This window comes from Haliotis rufescens, unplaced genomic scaffold (genome assembly GCF_023055435.1).
Source record: "Haliotis rufescens isolate VD_foot unplaced genomic scaffold, xgHalRufe1.0.p SCAF_3, whole genome shotgun sequence".
Classification (NCBI taxonomy): domain Eukaryota; kingdom Metazoa; phylum Mollusca; class Gastropoda; order Lepetellida; family Haliotidae; genus Haliotis; species Haliotis rufescens.
This window is the reverse complement of record NW_025964001.1, coordinates 48,696,796-48,720,117: the sequence shown is the minus strand read 5'-3', so window position 1 is coordinate 48,720,117 and position 23,322 is coordinate 48,696,796. Positions and strand designations below refer to the sequence as shown.

Below are 23,322 nucleotides of genomic sequence, written 5' to 3'. Positions count from 1 at the left end.
TGAGTGCTTCCAACTCCAGACTGTTTATGTGCCTAAGAATGTTATGTGCCAGACAAGAGCCCTGAGGCTGTCTGGCTCTTTTAGAGAGCACCCACCCAATCTTCCCGATGCAAGAGAGTCAACTGAATATAGAAGTTGAACTAGGCTGGAATTCCTGGGCTCGATAGCGCCACCTGTGGCTATTACGAGTTATGTCCCTTCTATGCCTCTTCTATGGACCAATCAAATTCCACCTCTCGTAACACTTGCATTTGCTTCTAACAAAATGGCTGCCCCCAGTCATGACAATCTGATCGATAATCAACATCTATATTGTGATAAAACGAGTCTTACATCGCGAAGTGCATCAAAATATCTGTTGACAACAAGTTGGCCGTGCACATGCTTTGCAAATCCTGCAATCGACCGAAATCTGCAGGACAATTTTATGAACCAGATTTAAATTTTGTTTCGTGATTTTGATTGGACAAGGCATACATACACTTGTTAGTCCAGCCAAAATGTAACTCCATAATACCAGCCTAGTTCCTCAAGTGTGGAAACTGGACTCCTATATTCAGTTAACTCACTTGACTCGGGAAGATGCCCCACTCCTGAACGGAGGCATCTACAAACAGATGTAGCTTTTGGGCTAGCCTGAATAAGGAGATGCCTCCTAAGATGTTTGACTCTATCATCCACCAGTTGAGTCCTTAGATCTGGTAGAATGATGGCAACGAGTGGATCATGCCGCCTGATGTTAGCGGTCAGGAACTGTTTTATTGGACACAGTTGTATATGACACTGCTTGTCAAATCCTGGGCTGAAGTTAGAAGCCCAAGCAACACATGACATTGGTGAAGTGTGAGTTATTGACGCAGGGCAGGTGACAGATGGCATAGGATCTTCAGTGACAGGCGGTAATATGATTGATGTGACGTCACATCTGGTCACATGACAGCGGCAATGGTTCTACAAAAAGCAGGACTTGAGATGGAAACAGCTTTTTCTCTTTCACCCAGGATCATACCCAGGTGGTGTCTCTTTTCGTCATAAGATAAGCAGTAAATGCATAAAGGAGTAATGCAGGATAATTATACAAATATAAAAATATTTAGATTTTACTAATCATAACATTTTCAGGCTCGTTTGTGGCTCTAGGCACAGTAACCATAAAAGGCACAAGCCATAAACACAACACAATATATGTTCAAACGATGTTGAAATAAATATACAAAGGATGCTGGAAACCATAGAGCTTTAATCCACAGAATACATGTCCATCCGTGTAGGCTGACAAAGCAGTAATGTGCTCTTATGTGACATCATCGCTTCCAGGTCACCTGCCAACTGTGTGAGGGTAGTGCCATTCAACTAGTTGGAACAACTTTTTCCAGCACCTGGACCTCTTTCTCACAAAAAACAGCAGTAAATGCATTAAGAAGTAATGCAGGATGAGCTTACAAAATTTTAGTTTCCTGAAACTACCTCACTTTAGAGGTATTTGGTAAACTGGACAAGGAACCACATGCTGCCCCTGTAGCTACAGACCAGCATCCGGCATACGGTGATATAATGAGGTAAGCCCCATACCATTGGATTATGATGACACAATCGACATTCAGTAGGTTGTTACAACAAGCATACATGTACCAGGTAGGTTGCTGGGGAACCTCCTTAATCCGAAATCACTGTGGGGGGAATACTGATGAAAAGAGACATTCAGAAACATATTGACAGCAACATCCCAAAAGGTTATCTGGCAAAAAGTAATACCACTAGGCTGCTCTATGGTCCCAACGGCAGATGTTAGTTGGTAATCAGAGTATAAAACAATCTTTGGAAAAGTCATCACGAACAAAAAACATTACAGTTGATTTTAACACATCATTTTATTCCCTCAAAACCTTGAACACACATTCACTAAAAACCTTTCTCTAACAGAAACGCTGCCACTTCATCTTGAAGAATCCCCTTCACACGGATAAATCTTCCAACCTCATGCACCTGAACTGCAACTTTCTTCCCTGTAACTTTTTCCAGATGCTTTCGAATGTCAGATTCAAAGGCCTGCAAATGAATATGGAGAGTGGCTGTGTGAGAGGCACTTAATGTAGCTCTGAGCTTTCAGATAGCATGGTATTATGACTGGAGTAATACAAGCTGAAGACATTTTCCATTTGAAGTTCATGACAATAAATATGGTGCTGAGAGACAAAGGATCACAATCACGGTGAATCTGGGATTCCAGCATATGACCACCAGATTCATGCACATGTGAGGGAAACAACTGCACAGCAAATTATGGTTTGATGGTTTGTTAGTTTTTTTAACACTGCACTCAGCAATATTTCAACTGCATGAAGGTGGTCTGTAAATAATCAATTCTGGACCAGACAATCCAGTGGTTGACATCATGAGCATCGATCTATGCAACTGGAATATGATGACAATCGCCTAAATTCTTACAACCTAATTTATCCCACACTGTCAGAGCATGTTCATAATCAGCATCTGTTATTTTAGATTCTGTTAAGTTACTATAGAATGATTCAAGAGGTGGTAATTTAGTTTCGTTGAATCTAGACCAATCATCCATATATTCGTAAGGATATACACCTTTTCTCAGCAACAAATGACGGCACCTATCGGTATATTTATTTGTTATCGCAAAGTCATCAGGATTGTTCGCAGTAGCTCAATTGTCCAGGGAAGATAACAGAAACTGTACGGAGTCTATGAATCTAAGCCCATTACTTTGCTTTATTCTGGCTTTCCCATCCTTGTTCATATAATGTATAGTTTTAGTCAACGAGAAAGATATGTATTTTTCCATATTATTAGGAATACAAGTTAAGCCACCGTCGGTCTTTGAGATAGCTTGCATGATGAGATGAAAATCGTATCCTCTAAGGTTATGAAACACAACGGGGATGGGTATTGTTTGAGAATTCATTTTTAGTTTCAAGTTACACTCGTTATGCGCGGCTCCCCGATAATTACCCGTGACGTTGCAATGATCTCTTACAGAATCCCCATTCAGGGGTTTATTACAAACATGACAACTGATCAACCAAGTCAGCGAGCCTGACCAACCGATCCCATCAGTTGCCTGTCACGGCAAGCATGTGTAGCAGAAGACCTTTTCTAACCAGATTTATGTCATTTAAGAAAAGTAATTCAGTAGTATAGGTAATGGTGGTTCTGCTGCAAATCCACTGAAGCCAGATATATATACCCCAATACCTATACTACAGAGGGAATTTTTTATGCAAAAATGATGATGCGATTCAACTATCGTCATGAGACTAAACTAAATTGTAATGAAAATAATCTCTATTATTTTTACTCATACACATACCATTATTTTGAACAAAGTGATATTCAACATTTTTACTAAGTTCTTCGTTCATTTTACTAGGAGACCAGACTATATATAAACTCTTTTTCAAAATTGGAAAGAAACAATTGATGACCGTATTTGGTTGGTTTGACATCACTGATATAATGTATACCTTGTGGTAATTCTCACCACTTGATAATTTTGTCCCGGAGCATAAATGTTTTTGTTGACATTATTATAGACTTATGTAAGAATTCGTTTAAATGTGATCTAACAATAGGAAACAATCTATTTTCAATCTCCAACCAGTTCTTTGGTTTTGGCACGGAATAATTGACGCGCTTGTTGTCTCCCATTCTATGAACTTTTTTTCTCATCCTCGCTAATACCACTAGTCTTACGAGAATTGGAGCGAATCTCCTGCTTCATTGCATTGTATTTGGTTAGTTCTGACAACACTAAACGAAACTCCTCCTTGGATATCTTACAATCAGCCAGTGCTGTTAAAATATGATCCTCAATGCTGTTCAACTTTGCTTTGGCAAGTATCCAAATATTATCATGCTTTAATGCTTTCTTTTGCAACTTACGAGAAATAAATTTTATCGCTATTCCTGTCAGTCCTGAGACTCCAGCTGCTACTTGATAATAAACCAACACCGGCTACACCGAGCCGGCTACATCCTATCCCCAGTCAGTTCAGTGGCCTGACCATCCCATCCCTGTAAGTACTGTGGCTTGACCATCCTATCGCCTGTCAGTACAGTGGCTTAACCATCCTAACAGATGTCAGTACAGCGTCTTCACCATCCTATCCCCAGACAGTACTGTGGCTTGACCATCCTATCCCCAGTCAGTACTGTGGCTTGACCATCCTATCCCCAGTCAGTACTATGGCTTGACCATCCTATCGCCTGTCAGTACTGTGGCTTTACCATCCTATCCCCAGTCAGTACTGTGGCTTGACCATCCTATCGCCTTTCCGTACAGTGGCTTGACCATCCTATCCCTAGTCAGTACTGTTGCTTGACCATCCTATCGCCTGTCCGTACAGTGGCTTGACCATCCTATCGCCTGTCAGTACAGTGGCTTGACCATCCTATCGCCTGTCCGTACAGTGGCTTGACCATCCTATCGCCTGTCAGTACAGTGGCTTGACCATCCTAACAGATGTCAGTACAGTAGCCTGACCATCCTATCACCTGTCAGTACAGTAGCTTGACCATCCTATCCCCAGACAGTACTGTGGCTTGACCATCCTATCCCTAGTCAGTACTGTGGCTTGACCATCCTATCCCCAGTCAGTACTGTGGCTTGACCATCCTATCGCCTGTCCGTACAGTGGCTTGACCATCCTATCACCTGTCAGTACAGTGTCTTGACCATCCTATCGCCTGTCCGTACAGTGGCTTGACCATCCTATCGCCTGTCAGTACAGTGGCTTGACCATCCTAACAGATGTCGGTACAAAGGCTTGACCATCCTATCCCCAGACAGTACTGTGGCTTGACCATCCTATCCCCAGTCAGTACTGTGGCTTGACCATCCTATCGCCTGTCCGTACAGTGGCTTGACCATCCTATCCCCTGTCCGTACAGTGGCTTGACCATCCAATCCCGTCCATACAGTGGCTTGACCATCCAATCCCGTCCATACAGTGGCTTGACCATCCAATCCCGTCCATACAGTGGCTTGACCATCATTTCATTTGTAAGTACAGTGGCTTGACCATCCTAACACATGTCAGTACTGTGGGTTGACAATCATATCCCCTGTCCGTACAGTGGCTTGACCATCCTATCCCCTGTCCGTACAGTGGCTTGACCATCCAATCCCCTGTCCGTACAGTGGCTTGACCATCCTATTCCCTGTCCATACAGTGGCCTGACCATCATAGCATTTGTTAGTATAGTGGCTTGACTATCCTAACACATGTTAGTACTGTGGCTTGACCATTGTATCGCCTGTCCGAACACTGGCTTGACCATCCTATCCCTTGTCAGTACAGTGGCTTGACCATCCTATCGCCTGTTAGTAAAGTAGTCTGACCATCCTATCACCTGTCAGTACAGTAGCTTGACCATCCTATCACATGTCAGTACAGTAGCTTGACCATCCTATCGCCTGTCAGTAAAGTGACTTGACCATCCTATCACATGTCAGTACAGTAGTCTGACCATCCTATCACCTGTCTGTGCAGTAGCCTGACCATCCTATCACCTGTCAGTACAGTAGCTTGACCATCCTATCGCCTGTCAGTACAGTGGCTTGATCATCCTATCACCTGTCTGTGCAGTAGCCTGACCATCCTATCACCTGTCAGTACAGTAGCTTGACCATCCTATCGCCTGTCAGTACAGTAGCTTGACCATCCTATCACCTGTCTGTACAGTAGCTTGATCATCCTATCACCTGTCAGTACAGTAGCCTGACCATTCTATCACCTGTCAGTACAGTAGCTTGACCATCCTATCGCCTGTCAGTACAGTAGCTTGACCATCCTATCACCTGTCTGTACAGTAGCTTGATCATCCTATCACCTGTCAGTACAGTAGCCTGACCATCCTATCACCTGTCAGTACAGTAGCTTGACCATCCTATCGCCTGTCAGTACAGTAGCTTGACCATCCTATCCCATGTCTGTACAGTAGCTTGACCATCCTATCACCTGTCTGTACAGTGGCTTGACCATTCTATCACCTGTCTGTACAGTAGCTTGATCATCCTATCACCTGTCAGTACAGTGGCTTGACCATCCTATCGCCTGTCAGTACAGTAGCTTGACCATCCTATCACCTGTCTGTACAGTAGCTTGATCATCCTATCACCTGTCAGTACAGTAGCCTGACCATCCTATCACCTGTCAGTACTGTAGCTTGATCATCCTATCACCTGTCTGTACAGTAGCTTGACCATCCTATCGCCTGTCAGTACAGTAGCTTGATCATCCTATCACCTGTCTGTACAGTAGCTTGATCATCCTATCACCTGTCTGTACTGTAGCTTGATCATCCTATCACCTGTCTGTGCAGTAGCTTGACCATCCTATCACCTGTCAGTACAGTAGCTTGACCATCCTATCACCTGTCTGTACAGTAGCTTGATCATCCTATCGCCTGTCAGTACAGTAGCTTGACCATCCTATCCCATGTCTGTACAGTAGCTTGATCATCCTATCACCTGTTAGTACAGTGGCTTGACCATCCTATCGCCTGTCAGTACAGTAGCCTGACCATCATATCTCCTGTCAGTAAAGTGTCTTGACCATCCTATCAAATGTCAGTACAGTTGCTTGACCATCCTATCGCCTGTCAGTACAGTAGCTTGACCATCCTATCCCATGTCTGTACAGTAGCTTGACCATCCTATCACCTGTCTGTACAGTGGCTTGACCATTCTATCACCTGTCTGTACAGTAGCTTGATCATCCTATCACCTGTCTGTACAGTAGCTTGATCATCATATCACCTGTCTGTACAGTAGCTTGACCATCCTATCACCTGTCAGTACAGTAGCTTGATCATCATATCACCTGTCTGTACAGTAGCCTGACCATCATATCTCCTGTCAGTAAAGTGTCTTGACCATCCTATCAAATGTCAGTACAGTAGCTTGAACATCCTATCGCCTGTCAGTACAGTAGCTTGACCATCCTATCCCATGTCTGTGCAGTGGCCTGACCATCATATCTCCTGTCAGTAAAGTGTCTTGACCATCCTATCAAATGTCAGTACAGTGGCTTGACCATTCTATCACCTGTCTGTACAGTAGCTTGATCATCCTATCACCTGTCTGTACAGTAGCTTGATCATCCTATCGCCTGTCAGTACAGTAGCTTGACCATCCTATCCCATGTCTGTGCAGTGGCCTGACCATCATATCTCCTGTCAGTAAAGTGTCTTGACCATCCTATCAAATGTCAGTACAGTGGCTTGACCATTCTATCACCTGTCTGTACAGTAGCTTGATCATCCTATCACCTGTCTGTACAGTAGCTTGATCATCATATCACCTGTCTGTACAGTAGCTTGACCATCCTATCACCTGTCAGTACAGTAGCTTGATCATCATATCACCTGTCTGTACAGTAGCCTGACCATCATATCTCCTGTCAGTAAAGTGTCTTGACCATCCTATCAAATGTCAGTACAGTAGCTTGAACATCCTATCGCCTGTCAGTACAGTAGCTTGACCATCCTATCCCATGTCTGTGCAGTGGCCTGACCATCATATCTCCTGTCAGTAAAGTGTCTTGACCATCCTATCAAATGTCAGTACAGTGGCTTGACCATTCTATCACCTGTCTGTACAGTAGCTTGATCATCCTATCACCTGTCTGTACAGTAGCTTGATCATCATATCACCTGTCTGTACAGTAGCTTGACCATCCTATCACCTGTCAGTACAGTAGCTTGACCATCCTATCACCTGTCAGTACAGTAGCTTGACCATTCTATCACCTGTCTGTACAGTAGCTTGATCATCCTATCACCTGTCAGTACAGTGGCTTGACCATTCTATCACCTGTCTGTACAGTAGCTTGATCATTCTATCACCTGTCAGTACAGTGGCTTGACCATTCTATCGCCTGTCTGTGCAGTAGCCTGACCATCCTATCACCTGTCAGTACAGTGGCTTGACCATCCTATCGCCTGTCTGTGCAGTAGCCTGACCATCCTATCACCTGTCAGTACAGTAGCTTGACCATCCTATCGCCTGTCAGTACAGTAGCTTGACCATCCTATCCCATGTCTGTACAGTAGCTTGATCATCCTATCACCTGTTAGTACAGTGGCTTGACCATCCTATCGCCTGTCAGTACAGTAGCCTGACCATCATATCTCCTGTCAGTAAAGTGTCTTGACCATCCTATCAAATGTCAGTACAGTTGCTTGACCATCCTATCACCTGTTAGTACAGTGGCTTGACCATCCTATCGCCTGTCTGTGCAGTGGCCTGACCATCCTATCACATGTCAGTACTGTAGCTTGACCATCCTATCCCATGTCTGTACAGTGGCTTGACCATCCTATCACTTGTTATTACAGTGGCTTGACCATTCTATCACCTGTCAGTACAGTAGCCTGACCATCCTATCCCATGTCAGTACAGTAGCTTGACCATCCTATCACATGTCAGTACAGTAGCTTGACAATCCTATCACCTGTCAGTACAGTAGCTTGACCATCCTATCACATGTCAGTACAGTAGCTTGACCATCCTATATCCCCTGTCAGTACACTGGCTTGACCATCCTATCACATGTCAGTACAGTAGCCTGACAATCCCATCACATGTCAGTACAGTAGCCCTGACCATCCTATCACATGTCAGTACAGTAGCCTGACCATCCTATCACATGTCAGTACAGTAGCCTGACCATCCCATCACATGTCAGTACAGTAGCCCTGACCATCCTATCACATGTCAGTACAGTAGCCTGACCATCCTATCACCTGTCAGTACAGTAGCCTGACCATCCTATCACATGTCAGTACAGTAGCTTGACCATCCTATATCCCCTGTCAGTACACTGGCTTGACCATCCTATCACATGTCAGTACAGTAGCCCTGACCATCCCATGACATGTCAGTACAGTAGCCTGACCATCCCATCACATGTCAGTACAGTAGCCCTGACCATCCTATCACATGTCAGTACAGTAGCCTGACCATCCTATCACATGTCAGTACAATAGCCTGACCATCCTATCACATGTCAGTACAGTAGCCCTGACCATCCTATCACATGTCAGTACAGTAGCCCTGACCATCCTATCACATGTCAGTACACTGGCTTGACCATCCCATCACATGTCAGTACAGTAGCCTGACCATCCTATCACATGTCCGTACAATAGCCTGACCATCCTATCACATGTCAGTACAATAGCCTGACCATCCTATCACATGTCAGTACAATAGCCTGACCATCCTATCACATGTCAGTACAGTAGCCCTGACCATCCCATCACATGTCAGTACAGTAGCCCTGACCATCCTATCACATGTCCGTACAGTAGCCATGACCATCCCATCACATGTCAGTACAGTAGCCTGACCATCCCATCACATGTCAGTACAGTAGCCTGACCATCCTATCACATGTCCGTACAATAGCCTGACCATCCTATCACATGTCAGTACAGTAGCCTGACCATCCTATCACATGTCAGTACAATAGCCTGACCATCCTATCACATGTCAGTACAGTAGCCCTGACCATCCCATCACATGTCAGTACAGTAGCCCTGACCATCCTATCACATGTCAGTACAGTAGCCTGACCATCCCATCACATGTCAGTACAGTAGCCTGACCATCCTATCACATGTCCGTACAGTAGCCATGACCATCCCATCACATGTCAGTACAGTAGCCTGACCATCCTATCACATGTCAGTACACTGGCTTGACCATCCTATCACATGTCAGTACAGTAGCCTGACCATCCTATCACATGTCCGTACAGTAGCCCTGACCAACCTATCACATGTCAGTACAGTGGCTTGACCATCCTATCCCATGTCAGTACAGTGGCTTGACCTTCCTGTCGCCTGTCAGTACAGTGGCTTGACCATCCTATCCCATGTCAGTACAGTAGCCTGACCAACCTATCCCATGTCAGTACTGTAGCTTGATCATCCTATCACCTGTCAGTACAGTGGCTTGACCATCCTAACCCATGTCAGCACAGTGGCTTGACCATCCTATCCCCTGTCAGTTCAGAGGCTTGAGTAAACATACAGACATGCACTTTCGGTAAGCAGTAATACAAAAGTCAACATCCCTTCAAAACAAAATAAATATCTGTTTACATGTTTAAAACCATCTTTGGACTCACATGTTATTTGAAGAAATTTGAGTCAGAGTTCTGCAGAAAATGTGATATTCTGCAAGATAGGTACATTTCTGCATCATGTGTGCATCTCTATAAAATATAATGTAACTGCAGTATTGTGGAATACTGAACAAGCATGAAGTACTGGGCGCCTGTTCTAACCTGAGTGAGTGACCGAGCATTGTTTTATGCCCCTTTTAGCAATATTCCAACAATATCATAGCAGTGGACAACAGAAATGGGCTTCACATATGGTACCCATGTGCAGAATAAAACCAGGGTCTTCGGCGTGACCAGAGAACACTTTAACCAGTAGGCTACCACACCACCCCTATTCTGACCTGATCCTTGGAGGCATGGCTGAGCTGATTGCATATCACTTATTGTCACAGTGCCCCAACCACACTCATTGCTGATGCTTTCAGTCACTGGTTTGCCTGGTTTTACAGACTGCCAAGACAGCTGGAATATTGCTGACAGTGGCATAAACAACCTTCACTAACTGACAAAAATATAAAATATTCATAAGCATGCAAGTTCAGTTGTTTAAAGCTGCACTCAGCAATATTCCAGCTATATCACAGAAAACTGTAAATAATCAAGTCTGGGCCAGAATACCTAGTGATCGATATTGTGAGCAACAACCTGTTGTCATGACATGCAATCAACAAGTCACTGAACCTGAACACCCGACCCATTTGGACGCCTCTTACAACCAGCATATGTTGCTGGGGACCTACTGACATACATGATATACATACCCAGATATCCCCCTCCACCTTCCTGATCATCACCATGTGCCGGGTGCCGGCATTGCTGGTCTGCAGATACAGGGGTAGCATGTGATTCCTGGTCCGCTTCACCAAATACTTCATAAGTGAGGCATTTTCTGGGAAATGAAATATCATCTTTACCTTGTGCCCAAACATGTTTTTGTTGAAATGTTCATGTACTGCTTTAGAAAGAGCTTGACTTGTGACCAATATTTCAACAAAATCTTTAGTGTGTCAACTTTATGTGGAAGTAAGGCCTTCTGTGATGCAGATCAAACTCATATTCAAATCCACTGACATCTACAAGCAAGTGTATGGTTGGAAAGATCATTATTCCAAAACAATTAATTTTAAATATAAAATATTTTTCTTCTATTTCCGGAAGATGGTTTTAGGCTCTGTTTGGTAAACGAAAAAAATTAAATGCATCACCTGATTGGTCAGGGTGAATCTGTGATTCAAACCCAAGACCAGCTCAGCAAGGCAAGACTAAGGGAGGTAGGGCCAATAGGGGCTGCAACCCTGCACCGTGAACATTGTGAGTTGAACATTTGGCCACTGGGCTATCAGTGCTTGCTACATGGACAGACAACCCTGAACTGATGTTATGCAAGTACCTACCAGCTGGGGGCAACCATCCTGATGGTGTCGGGTAACAATCATGTGCTGGTGGTTCAGGGACGGTCTCTCTTGGCAACAATCTCTCTACAAACTTAAATTCCTCTGTAGAAACCTCATAGTCTGGATGGTTCTTTTCTTTGTTAGCCTGGTTATTCTGCAATAACAAAACTTAAATCAACTAAAAACGAGAACATAACAAGAAACATGAACATCACCAGAAACATCATGAACATAACCAGAAACATCATGAAAATCACCAGAGATGCAGGTCTCCGACGTTTACCACTTTGGTGAAACCAAGGAGCACAGGTATGGTGCTGACAAACCTAGAAACATAATCGGGCGAACCGGGATTCAAACCCACAATCATAGGTTTCTGGCGTGCCCAAGGGACGCAACTCTGCACAGCGAATCACGGCACCTTAGACGACTGGGCCACCAGTGCCCCCACATCATGAACAAAGTGATGAACATAACCAGAAACATGAACATAACAGAAACATCATGAACATCACCATAAATATCATGAACATCACCAGAAAAATCATGAACATAACCAGAAACATCATGAACCTCTCTAGAAACATCATGAACATCTCTAGAAACATGAACATAACCAGAAACATCATGAGCATCACCAGAAACATGAACATAACCAGAAACATCATGAACATCACCAGAAACATCATGAACGTCACCAGAAACATGAACATAAACATAACCAGAAACATCATGAACATCACCAGAAACATCATGAACATAACTAGAATCATCATGAACAGACAGAAACATCATAAACGTGACGAACATAACCAGAATCATCATTAACCTGGGTTTTCCTAACTTTAGGCAATACCCCAGCAATATCAAGTCGGGGGGAAACAATACCCATGTGAGGAATCAACCCAGGTCTTCAGCATCATGAAGAAATGCTTTAAGCACTAGACTCCCCTGCTGCCCCGTAACATCAGAATTTGGCTTACAGTTACACTGATAGAAACTTTCAATATTGATATGTGTTAAAAAATTGTAACCAGTGTTATACAGGTACAGAAGCTTATCTTCAGGCTTCAAAACATTCTGTAAAAGTTAAGTGGACCAAAGGCAATGTAAATTGACCATGCCACAATAAAATGTCACTTGCCTACATTTCATGATTTCTGTATCTCTTGGGCCCCTATCCAACCACCCATGAGTCGCAACTCATAATTTCGAATGATTTCTTGTCTTACTAGACAAGAATTGTCTGTTTATACCATGAATATTTGTTCACATAAAAAAAAATTAACGTTCTGAATGCTGCAGTGACAGCACATATTTCAATAAATCTGTTCAATATTAAAGGATTTCTTGTCTCTTCATAACTTAATGCACAGTCTCATTGAAATCAGATCTCGCTACCACTAAACAAAGATCTGAGGATATTCCATCAGGGGTCATGTCAGGACATCCTTTCACAAACATTGACCGACCAATGAAATGACTTACAAAAAGTTGACATTGGACAATCAGAAAGCAGCTTTTTCGAGTGTCAAGGCACTAGTTTCAAAATGGCAAGTTCCAATTCCAAACTACACATTGACAAATATCGATTCAAAATTTTAAAAATGAACAAACAAAAATGAATGTAGAACAGATTGTATGGCAGTACACCCCACGGGCTATGGAAAGTCCCTCCCATTTCAAATGTTTATCCCACTGAAACGAGAGATAAACAAAGCTTGTGATGGAATCAGTCATACACCCTGTAACTATCGTTCAGAATACACTGTTAACTATTTTGAGGTTGCATGATAAGAAAACAAAGTCCGCCAATCACTGTCCTGACCTGATTTGTTTTATTTGTTTGTTTGTTGTTTAACACCACACTTAGCAATATGCCAGCTATATGACGGTGGTCTGTAAATAATGGATTCTGGATCCCCGTAATGGGATGTCCTCAGATCTTTGTTTAGCAGTAGAGTATTTGGCAGTGTACCGATAATTTATTGTTAAACAATGATTGTAACTGTATTACATTGTGTCTGTTGAGATTCAGTAGAAGTTCACTGCACTGTATTTGGACAATGATTAGTTGTCAGGAATGTAGTAGTATTTAATGTAACCAGTGGTGAGGAAGTTATTATATTTAGATATTTAAATTATCTGTAAACTTCAAGAATAGCTGGATGGATGTCAAGCGTTACAGAAACATGTGGAATATTCTGTGAGACACTGGACACTGTGTCAAGTGTTAGCATCTAGTTAGACTATGTAAGTGGAGGAGTGGGCAAGTGCTTGTCTCATCTCACATTTCCTCTGACATTACATCAAGACCAGCTTTCTTGTGAAGGTCACTTTTCTCCCTGGTGTCCAGCCTAGGCCTGTCTCGAAAGCTTGACCAATGAACTTTTTTATATCACCACTACCATCATATTCTGTATTTGATACTGCCATTGAATATTTTACAACCACCCTATAGTGCAGTAGTTTGTATTGACTTGTAAACCTAGTAAATTTTGTAATCCAATTGTTGATTGTAAACCATTTGTTGGTTGTTTGTTAGTCTCACACTAAATTCTTTTATGTACAGATTTCTGGGTGAACATATTGTTTCAATTCGGGAATTGACATGTAGCAGTAGTGAGAACTAAAACTAAGATTTATTTTTAATGGGATTGTGATGAACTAACTTGCATGATCTATAAATATCACAACGCGATGGACAATGATAATTGTGGTTGCCCTGCCTTTTGATGGTTTCAAACTGATGAGGATGTGATAAATTAGCACTTCCGTGTCTTAAAACCATACTGATTTACTCGTGGATACAATTATGAGAAATAAATGTGTCAAGTGTTTGGGTATTTGCTTTTGTTATTAGATCACTGTGACCATATGAAGGTATGAACATCAAATGGGACTGGTGGTAGACTGGCATGAGTGAGTAAGTATGGTTTTATTAGTATCTTACAATTTAACATTTTAAAATATATATAGTGTTTCAGGATATTATAACTTGTGTTCATCTCTCAAATGATTACATAAGTTTGTTTGAGGTGTTTCACATGGGTGTCATGTCTCATTGTTCAGCTGAGATAGCACACAAGACAACTATGTTCTTAGTTCTTTGAAAACAAATCTGTCTGCTTAAGTTAACTGACAAGATAACAATGATTAATCAATCAACCTATTAAAAGTTAATCCTTTGATCTATGTTTTTTGCAACTCAAGTGATCATCCCTCTTTTGCTACGCTGGTATGTGCATATTTCATAACATGTAATACATTCTCCACATCAGACTTGGATATATAAACCAATCTTAGATTAAACAAATACCCCAGACACAAGAGATACCAAATGCGAACCACTGATGGCCATATGTCCTTGACAGCCTTAGAGCTGAGGGTGAGTTATTTTGCATAGTCTTTGTCAGGTAATCTGAGTGGTTCTACCACTAATTACATCTGTAATAAAGTAGTATAGGTAATCAACGTTCTGGCTCACTTCCACTGGAGCCAGACTTATATACCTATACCGCTACTACAGAGGGAATTTTTTATGTCAAAATGATGATGTGATTCAACGATTGTCATAAGATCGTATTAAAAGAAACATCAATATTAATTAATAATGAATAAAATGTACTATAGCCCACGAGGATATTGGAAAGGTATAGGAGCAATACAAAAATTAGCCACCGCGGCTAAGGTATCTAAAGATGTGGCCAAGGATTGGCTAAAGAATCAAGCGATGTGGCAAATATACTTACCAGCACCGCATTATATACCGAGGAAGAAGTTTGATATTTTTACAACGAATGAAGTTCATCAGGCTGACCTCTTGTTTCTTCCCCACAATAAGGTAAGACGCAAAACGTATAAATACGCTTTAACCGTAGTGGATGTGGCTAGTCGATACAAAGAGGCTCAGCCATTAACCTCGAAAGATTCAACAGAAGTAGCTAATGCACTGAGCCGCATATATAAACACAGACCACTAAAATGGCCTAAGCTATTTCAAGTAGATCCTGGTCGTGAGTTTATGGGATCAGTAACTAAACTGTTAACAAAGCACGATGTCGAAATCAGGCATGGTGAAAAAGGGGCCCACCGTAGTCAAGCCAGCGTTGAAAGACTTAACCGGACATTATCAGAACGTTTGTTCAGTATTCAGATTCAGTATGGAATCGAAATGAAATCGGAACGATTGAGATCAACCGAATGGGTGACACGATTATCAGCTGTTGTATAAGCGCTGAAAAATGAAGTAAGGAGATTAATCGGGATGAAACCATCCGATGCAATTAAAATGAAATCTGTGACTTCAGAATCTTCAGCACTGAGGAGAGGCAAAGAACAAAAACTTCCGGATAGAGTAAGCGCAAGATATTTATACCAGCCCGGTGAACTCAAAGGAGGCCTACGTCGTGCAACCGATCCGACTTGGTCCCTTAAGACATATAACATTAGTAGATTGGTTATGAAAGAAGGAGAGCCTATTCTTTATTATCTTAAAGATGAGCCGGGCAGGGCATTTGTGCGAGAAGAGTTGTTCATAGTTCCCAACGATACAGTATTACCACCATAACCATAAGTGTAGGTAGTTACACCATCATTATCAATCCATCTCTTTGTATCTGAGGGGGATAATGATGTCTTGTTCATTCTTAATCCATATATCCTATGATTGTAACTTCTTAAAGAGTTCATCTCGTGTTTGAATGTTCTACAGTTGAATAATGCTTCTTTATACTGTTCGTGTTTGATATGCTTTTTTACAACATACTTCTTAACACCCTTAGCTTTTCTTATCTCCCCATTATCGGACTTCTTTATAGAATACATCTTAGGTCTTAATCCGACATACTCCGCTATAGGGGTCCCAGCACATTCATCCTTCATCTTACCTAATACCTTTTTATTTACTACGCTGTGCAGTGGATTATCTTTTGGGTAATCGCTCATATCGTACATATCTATTTTTTCTGCCATATCTTTATACACATCTTTGGTTTGTATTTCCATCAACAAAGAATCTGTGTCAGTATATAACACCTCGCATCTATCGCCGTATTGCTTCTTAAGTTCGTTGTAATAAAAGTCATACATAAGAATACTCATACCAACGTACACCGGTCTGTTGAATTTCATATTACTCCTCTGCATATGCAACGCGGCTAAGTCGTTATCGAATATCTTGCTTCTGTTAAAAGCCGGACTGGCTATAAGTTTCCTGAGTCTTTCTTCCTCATTAGACCTGACTAATTTAACATCAACACGCTTCCTTAGTTTCTCCATAGTTTTACCAAATAAGGAGTTATTCATGAGCTTATATAGATTCTTTTCAAAATCGCTCGTAGCTATCTTTCTTAAATCTGTGTTCAGCCTTATATAGGGCTCCATCCAAGGGCGTTGATCAAACTTTAGAACTCTGTGTATTTTCTTTAGTTTCATACCTAACAATAGATATAACTGGAGATTTCTGTAGTAAACTATATATTTTGTCTTATCCATCAAATTTGGTAAGAGTTTTTCTACGTTAGCTAACCTAGTATTACCCATCAAGGAGTGTTGATATTCCGACAAACAATCTTTATTAACCATTAATCTTTCAGGAGCTAGTGGATAACTGTTATGATCTTTATGTAACGAATTTGGATATTCCAAGTCAACTTCTAGTATGTACCCTTTATCGGAATCTGAGGATATATCATTCACATCGACCCACTCAAAACCCCCCATCAGTAAATGTTGACTCATAGCCCATCCGTACAAATTGTTGGCGTCAAGATATGATATATGCGTGTCAGGTTTACTCGGATCACATCCTTCCACTAATTTATTATTAGCCTTAGAATACCTTTTCGCTACCATCGATATACCACCTCTTAATCCTTTCTCAATAAACAAGTGCATATCGTAATCAGTGAGTAGTTTTAGTTCTACACCGGTCTTCTTCAACATTGCATCCCACGATTGTCCGGGACTGGAATAGTACCATGCCGGATCCAAGCCGTATTGTTTTAAACATGTCTTTCTAAATATCTCGAATATATATCGGCGAGTAACAGTACATCGGTTATTAAGTACAGATCGTGATAATCACCTAAATTCTTACAACCTAATTTATCCCAGACTGTCAGATCATGTTCATAATCGGCATTGGTTATTTTAGATTCTGTTAAGCTACTATAGAATGATTCAAGGGGTGGTAATTTAGTTTCGTTGAATCTAGACCAATCATCCATATATTCGTAAGGATATACACCTTTTCTCAGCAACAAATGATGAGTTAACCTATCGGTATATTTATTTGTTATCGCAAAGTCATCGGGATTGTTCGCATTAACTAAATTGTCCAGGGAAGATAACAGAAACTGTACGGAGTCTATGAATCTAAGCCCATTACTTTGCTTTATTCTAGCTTTCCAATCCTTGTCCGTATAATGTATAGTTTTAGTCAACGAGAATGATATGTATTTTTCCATATTATTAGGAATTCACGTTAAACCACCGTCGGTCTTTGAGATAGCTAGCATGATGAGAAGTCAATCATATCCTCTAAGGTTATGAAAAACAACTGGGATGGGTATTGTTTGAGAATTCATTTTTAGTTTCAAGTTACACTCGTTATGCGCGGCTCCCCGATAATTACCTGTGACGTGGCAATGATCTCTTACGGAATCCCCATTCAGAGGTTTATTACAAACATGACAACTAGTCGACTTTTTATAGGCTCTCCACTCATCCCTCATCATACACATGGGTTTCTTACGCGATAAATTTTCCCTGATTATTCTCTCTTCATTTTGTAGATATTCTAGGAACTTTCCTGCTGCATCGGGACCTCTGTAAATCTTGGGCGGGTTTGTTTTCCCATCATACCTACAACTATACATCCAAACCCACAAGGAATATGTTCTTGAGTTTTGTATGTAAAACTACATTCAGTATTGTGTTCGGTATTTTCTATAGGTTTGATAAATGCTTCGAAGTCAGCGTAAATTATGCACGGTACTGGCATTTGATTACAATAATGTTGAAATTTTAATATATTTTTCCCCTCTTTAGGCATATCAATCCTGATAGCATTCTGTCCAACACCTCTGCAGTCTTCTTTATGCGCTTCTAATAGATCTTGTCTGCTGTACCCATGCAGGCATCTTTCACAGAAATATTTCTTTCTAGCATGTTTTGTTTGATCGTATAATAGCCTGTTTAAACTCTTTATCCACGTATAATGATACCTACCATCTTTTTCGATCAGAAATGAATTGATTCTGGGAATATGTTCCGGAGCGGAGCTTATCCTGTGTACAACAATTCCTTTAGAAGAATGTCCTAAAACATTTATAGCTAAATTATTTTGCTTTTCCGCCTTATCAATTTGTGATATTGGTGTAGGTTCGTCTATACCATCGAGGTTGAGTCCATCGTTTTGGGGATAGCTAGAACACCTATCCGGATTTTTGTCTACGAGGAACAATGCAGATCTTATCATCATTCTGAAACACTCATCGCCTTTATTTTTTACATTAATTATGGCTTTTTTCTTCTTATAATACAGGTGTAAATCTATATAAGATCCACCTTTGAAAGGCATATAATTTGCTATATCTAAATATAAACTATCGATTATATCCACACCCTAACCCCAACCTCTATTAGTCCAGCGTTCTAAAGATTCTTGTATCCTCTGAATTGATGTATCTAATGATGTGCTTATAGTATCGGATAACTTCTTGATTGCTCCGGAAATAAGGTTCGGTATATTCAGTGCTATCATCTGTGTTACTTTTACTCAATGACATTTTAATTGTCAGCTGGTATTTTATACTATTTAAATCATCTAATTCCTCGTTAATTTTGCCTGATACAATGGGCTTAACATCATTAACATCCATGTTGGAATTAATATCCATCTTCCAACCTCTTAGATATTTACCAACGCCGGCTGTGGGTACAAATTTTAACTCATGAACAGTGGGTTTATTTTTATCATCAGGTTTATTTTTATCTAGTAAAGCGATCAATTCAGCTTTTTTCATTCGAGAATAACCTCTCAGCCCACTGTTTTTCACTTGAACTTTGAGTTCTCTAACAGTCTGGGGTTTGTGGTATTCCAAATTGAGTAAATCGATCAATTCAACTTTTCTCATTTCGAGAATATCCATGTAGACCACGTTGTTTTGCTAAAGCCTTCAACTCTCTGACAAAAACCATTGTGATTTAATGGTATATATACAAAATAAATCAAATGTCTAAATGGTTGTTTTTCATATATAAATACGTATTCTCCCCAACCTATTCCTCTCATTGATGTAATCTCTCTTCCTGGCGTAAATAATCTGCTTCCTGACCTTATCAGCACCGTGACTCTTACATAAACAGTAGCTACCTTTGACCCCCATCGCACATACAGAACAAACGTAATTTATAAAAACCTGTCTGATGGAATAAGAGTGGGTTCCACAGTAAACACTGACAGATGGCTTCTGACATTGAATTGATTTCCCCATGAGTGTATATTTGCACAGATTCATGGTTATACATTTATCATATAATTTGTCTAAAAGGTAAATCACATCTGCACTGGTGAGTCATAGCTGTCATCGCTATTTATAGATTTTATAGATTAGCAGTCAGGGTTATTTATAGATTAGCAGTCAGGGTGACAGAGCTGACATAGCATGTTTACAGGTCATAGTTGTTGATAAGACTCACCCTGACTAGGTCATGGTTTATGCGTAGTTATTGTATAACTGAAAATTACAATGACTGATAACCTAAACATCATAAATGCTATCTCTCTGTTTATTTGTTCCGCTGATGGTGTATAAAACTGACTTATTGTTGGTCTCTGTATTGGGCCAAGTTTCTTTCCATAAACAAGGAAGTATTCGTGCATGGCAGATTCAACATCATTAAATGTTTGAATTGAATGTCCTTGCTTACGTAGTTCTTCATTAATAAAATCTAATCTTAATATCCTATTTCTGGTCCATTGTGACTGGGCTGGTCCATTGTGACTTTTACCTTCTGTAAATGGAGTAGTCATGCTTTTTATAACATTATATGGGGGCTAACCTCTAATTGAACTTCTTGTTGTGATTGTGTAATAGGGGGTGACGTTTTCTCTTCTCCTGTCTTATAAAACAACCATACAACCGCTATAGCAACAACTCCTAGTGCATAGGGAGCCCAAGTTTTAATCGGACGACTATGTTCAATATTTGAATTATGCATTCTAGCCTTCCTCGCTAACGCACCCTTTTTACCAGTGGCGATTTTCAAAGGATTCTTTGTCACTCTGGCTTGTGATTTCGCAATCGCTGGTATTTCCTCATTCACTTGTTGTGATTGCGTTTCCACAATCTGTTGTGATTGTGCAATCGGGGTTATTTCCTCGTTCACTTGTTGTTGCGTCTCCACAATCTATGGTGCCTAGCCGTTATAAAAGGGGTGGTCACCGTAGCTAAGAACATTCCGTATCTATGATAAAACTCACAGCTTACTGCGCTTATAGCGTGTTCGATGAATGGGTCTTTCTCGAGAGATTCACATAAATTCGGCCGATGTTCTGCCAGGATAGGGAGAAACGTACTAGCTACGACTGTGTATAGTTGTAACATAGCCGAACCTATTGTTTTAGTCATGGTAGCTCCCAGTCTAGACTCGTAACGCGTGTACAGTTTTATAATTTCTTCGCCGGTCAAGTTATCAATTTTTTCGATGGTATAATTTTCCCCCAAATATTGGGAACATTTTCCACCGGCTACCAAAGCCTTTCTCTATGTTTATCTAAAGATTTATCTGTATGTTCTTCTGCAAGTTCATCTGGTTCTTTGAGCATTTGTTCGATGAGTTCATCTCTTTCCATAATGTAATACCTAAGGAGATATTTAAGTCTATCATAATAAAATATGGCATATCCAATACAGCCCGTAATAATAGACTGTTGCGAAAGAATGAGGATTTCAAACCACATTATTACACAATAACCGCTAATGTTCAATTTATCATATTTTTGCTATTTTTGCTATATTTTTACTATATTTTTGCTCAGCAGTTGCTGTTTTAGCTATATTTTTTGCTTAGCAGTTGCTATAATTTTGCTCAGCAGTTGCTATTTTTGCTATATTTTTGCTATATTTTTGCTTAGCAGTTGCTTTTTTTGCTATAATTTTGCTTAGCAGTTGCTATATTTGCTATAACTTTGCTACTTTTGATATAATTTTGCTAAGCAATTGCATAAGCAGCTGGTTGATCGGTTTTTAATATGAGTTTACAATGCTTCGTTGAAGCTAACAGTTTTCTGACTTTATCTCGTTCGGGCTTGGTATAAATAACATCATTTTCGCGTAGACATTTCTCAAATGAATCTCGGTCTTTGCAATAGAACAGGGCTACCCATTTGGTCTGCTCTCTAAGATCTTTCAGAACAAAGTTAGTAAAATCTAAATATTTTTTACATTTGTATACTTATCCTGCATTACTCCATATTGCATTTACTGCTGTCTTTGACAGAGAGATGAACTGTGTGAGATCCAGCTGCTGAAGAAAGTTGTTTCGATATGTCAAGGAAGCAGCGCCCCCTCCCACACAGTCGGCACGTGACCCAGAAGACATGACGTCATGTCAGAACACATAACTGCTTTAACATAACATCAGAAACTTCGTGGGAGGTAGCTGAGCGCAGTTGGGGCACTTAGGCTTTGTAATGCAGGATAAGTATACAAATGTAAAAAATATTTAGTATTTACTAAATTTTTTAACTTATCCTGCATTACGCCGTATTGCATCTTTATCAGACGGCACGGCCGGTGGGCATACCTTCAGATGTGAGCCAGAAGAAAACCTTCGACAAAGGTCCGATGAAACTGCACCGCATGTACAAGAGATGACCGGAACACCAGCAACTATTCCCGTCGAAGGAAACGAGAGTCGATGCAAAAGAGGGAACCCGAAATAGGTGACAGAAATAGTATGAGGCGGGAAAGCCAAAACTAGAACTGACCTTAGAGCGAATGCGGAACGCAGTAGAGCCCTCTAATCTGGGTTGATAAACACCAGAGTGTTCGATGGGCCCCACTGAGGGTAACGAAGAATCAGTGGCGTTGGGGGTTGGTGACATGTTGAGCTACCACCAGGGGACCAAAGATATGAACGCCGGTGACATCTTCCAAGGCTACATCATGAAGGTAGTGGCTGGCGAAAATGGTGTCGGATCGCCAAAAACAGCCTTCCATGATCGATTTGAGGGAACAGTTACTGTGAAGAGCCATGGTAGATGCGACCGCCCGAATCTCGTGTGGGTTGTTAGCCTTGGGGGGGGTCCAATCCGGCGACTTTATAAGCTTGGAGGATGACCGCCCGGAGCCACAGGGAGATAGTATTCCGGCTGACCTCCAACTGCGACGAAGGGGAGACCGGTAGGAAAAGGCGTTTCCTAGACTTGCGGCAGGCTTAGACCGTCGCAGGAAAACCTTCAGGGCCCTAACAGGGCATAATAAAAGCTACTCCACGTCGTCGGCACCCACAATCGACGAAAGTGGAGGGATGGTGAAGGATCTTTCAGGCTGTCCTGGGAGTTGATTCTTTGTGATAAAGCCCCAGCACAGCCCAAGATGAACTGCGCCATGAGTCCCGCGTTCGAACCAGACATGAGAGACGTCGCGGGCGTGGAGCTCACTAACCCGGGCGGCAGTAGCCAAGGCCAGTAGAAACACCGTCTTCGTTAAGTCGTAAAAGGAAGACGAGTGGAGTTGTTCGAAGGGAGCCGC

General features: G+C 41.3%; 1 protein-coding gene across 1 annotated transcript in view; it reads right to left on the bottom strand.

The window, feature by feature from the left end:
• Nucleotides 1-1,856: 1,856 nt before the first annotated feature.
• The window catches only part of LOC124149729 (39S ribosomal protein L49, mitochondrial-like), a 42,915-nt gene continuing 21,449 nt past the window's right edge, over nt 1,857-23,322 (bottom strand). Inside the window, exons 2-4 of the mRNA XM_046521478.1 lie at nt 11,558-11,711; nt 10,925-11,052; nt 1,857-2,049 (exon numbers count right to left, since the gene is read on the bottom strand). Coding sequence (XP_046377434.1) covers nt 1,903-2,049; nt 10,925-11,052; nt 11,558-11,711 — 429 coding nt within the window. The 3' untranslated portion in view covers nt 1,857-1,902. The remainder of the gene's footprint in view (nt 2,050-10,924; nt 11,053-11,557; nt 11,712-23,322) is intronic.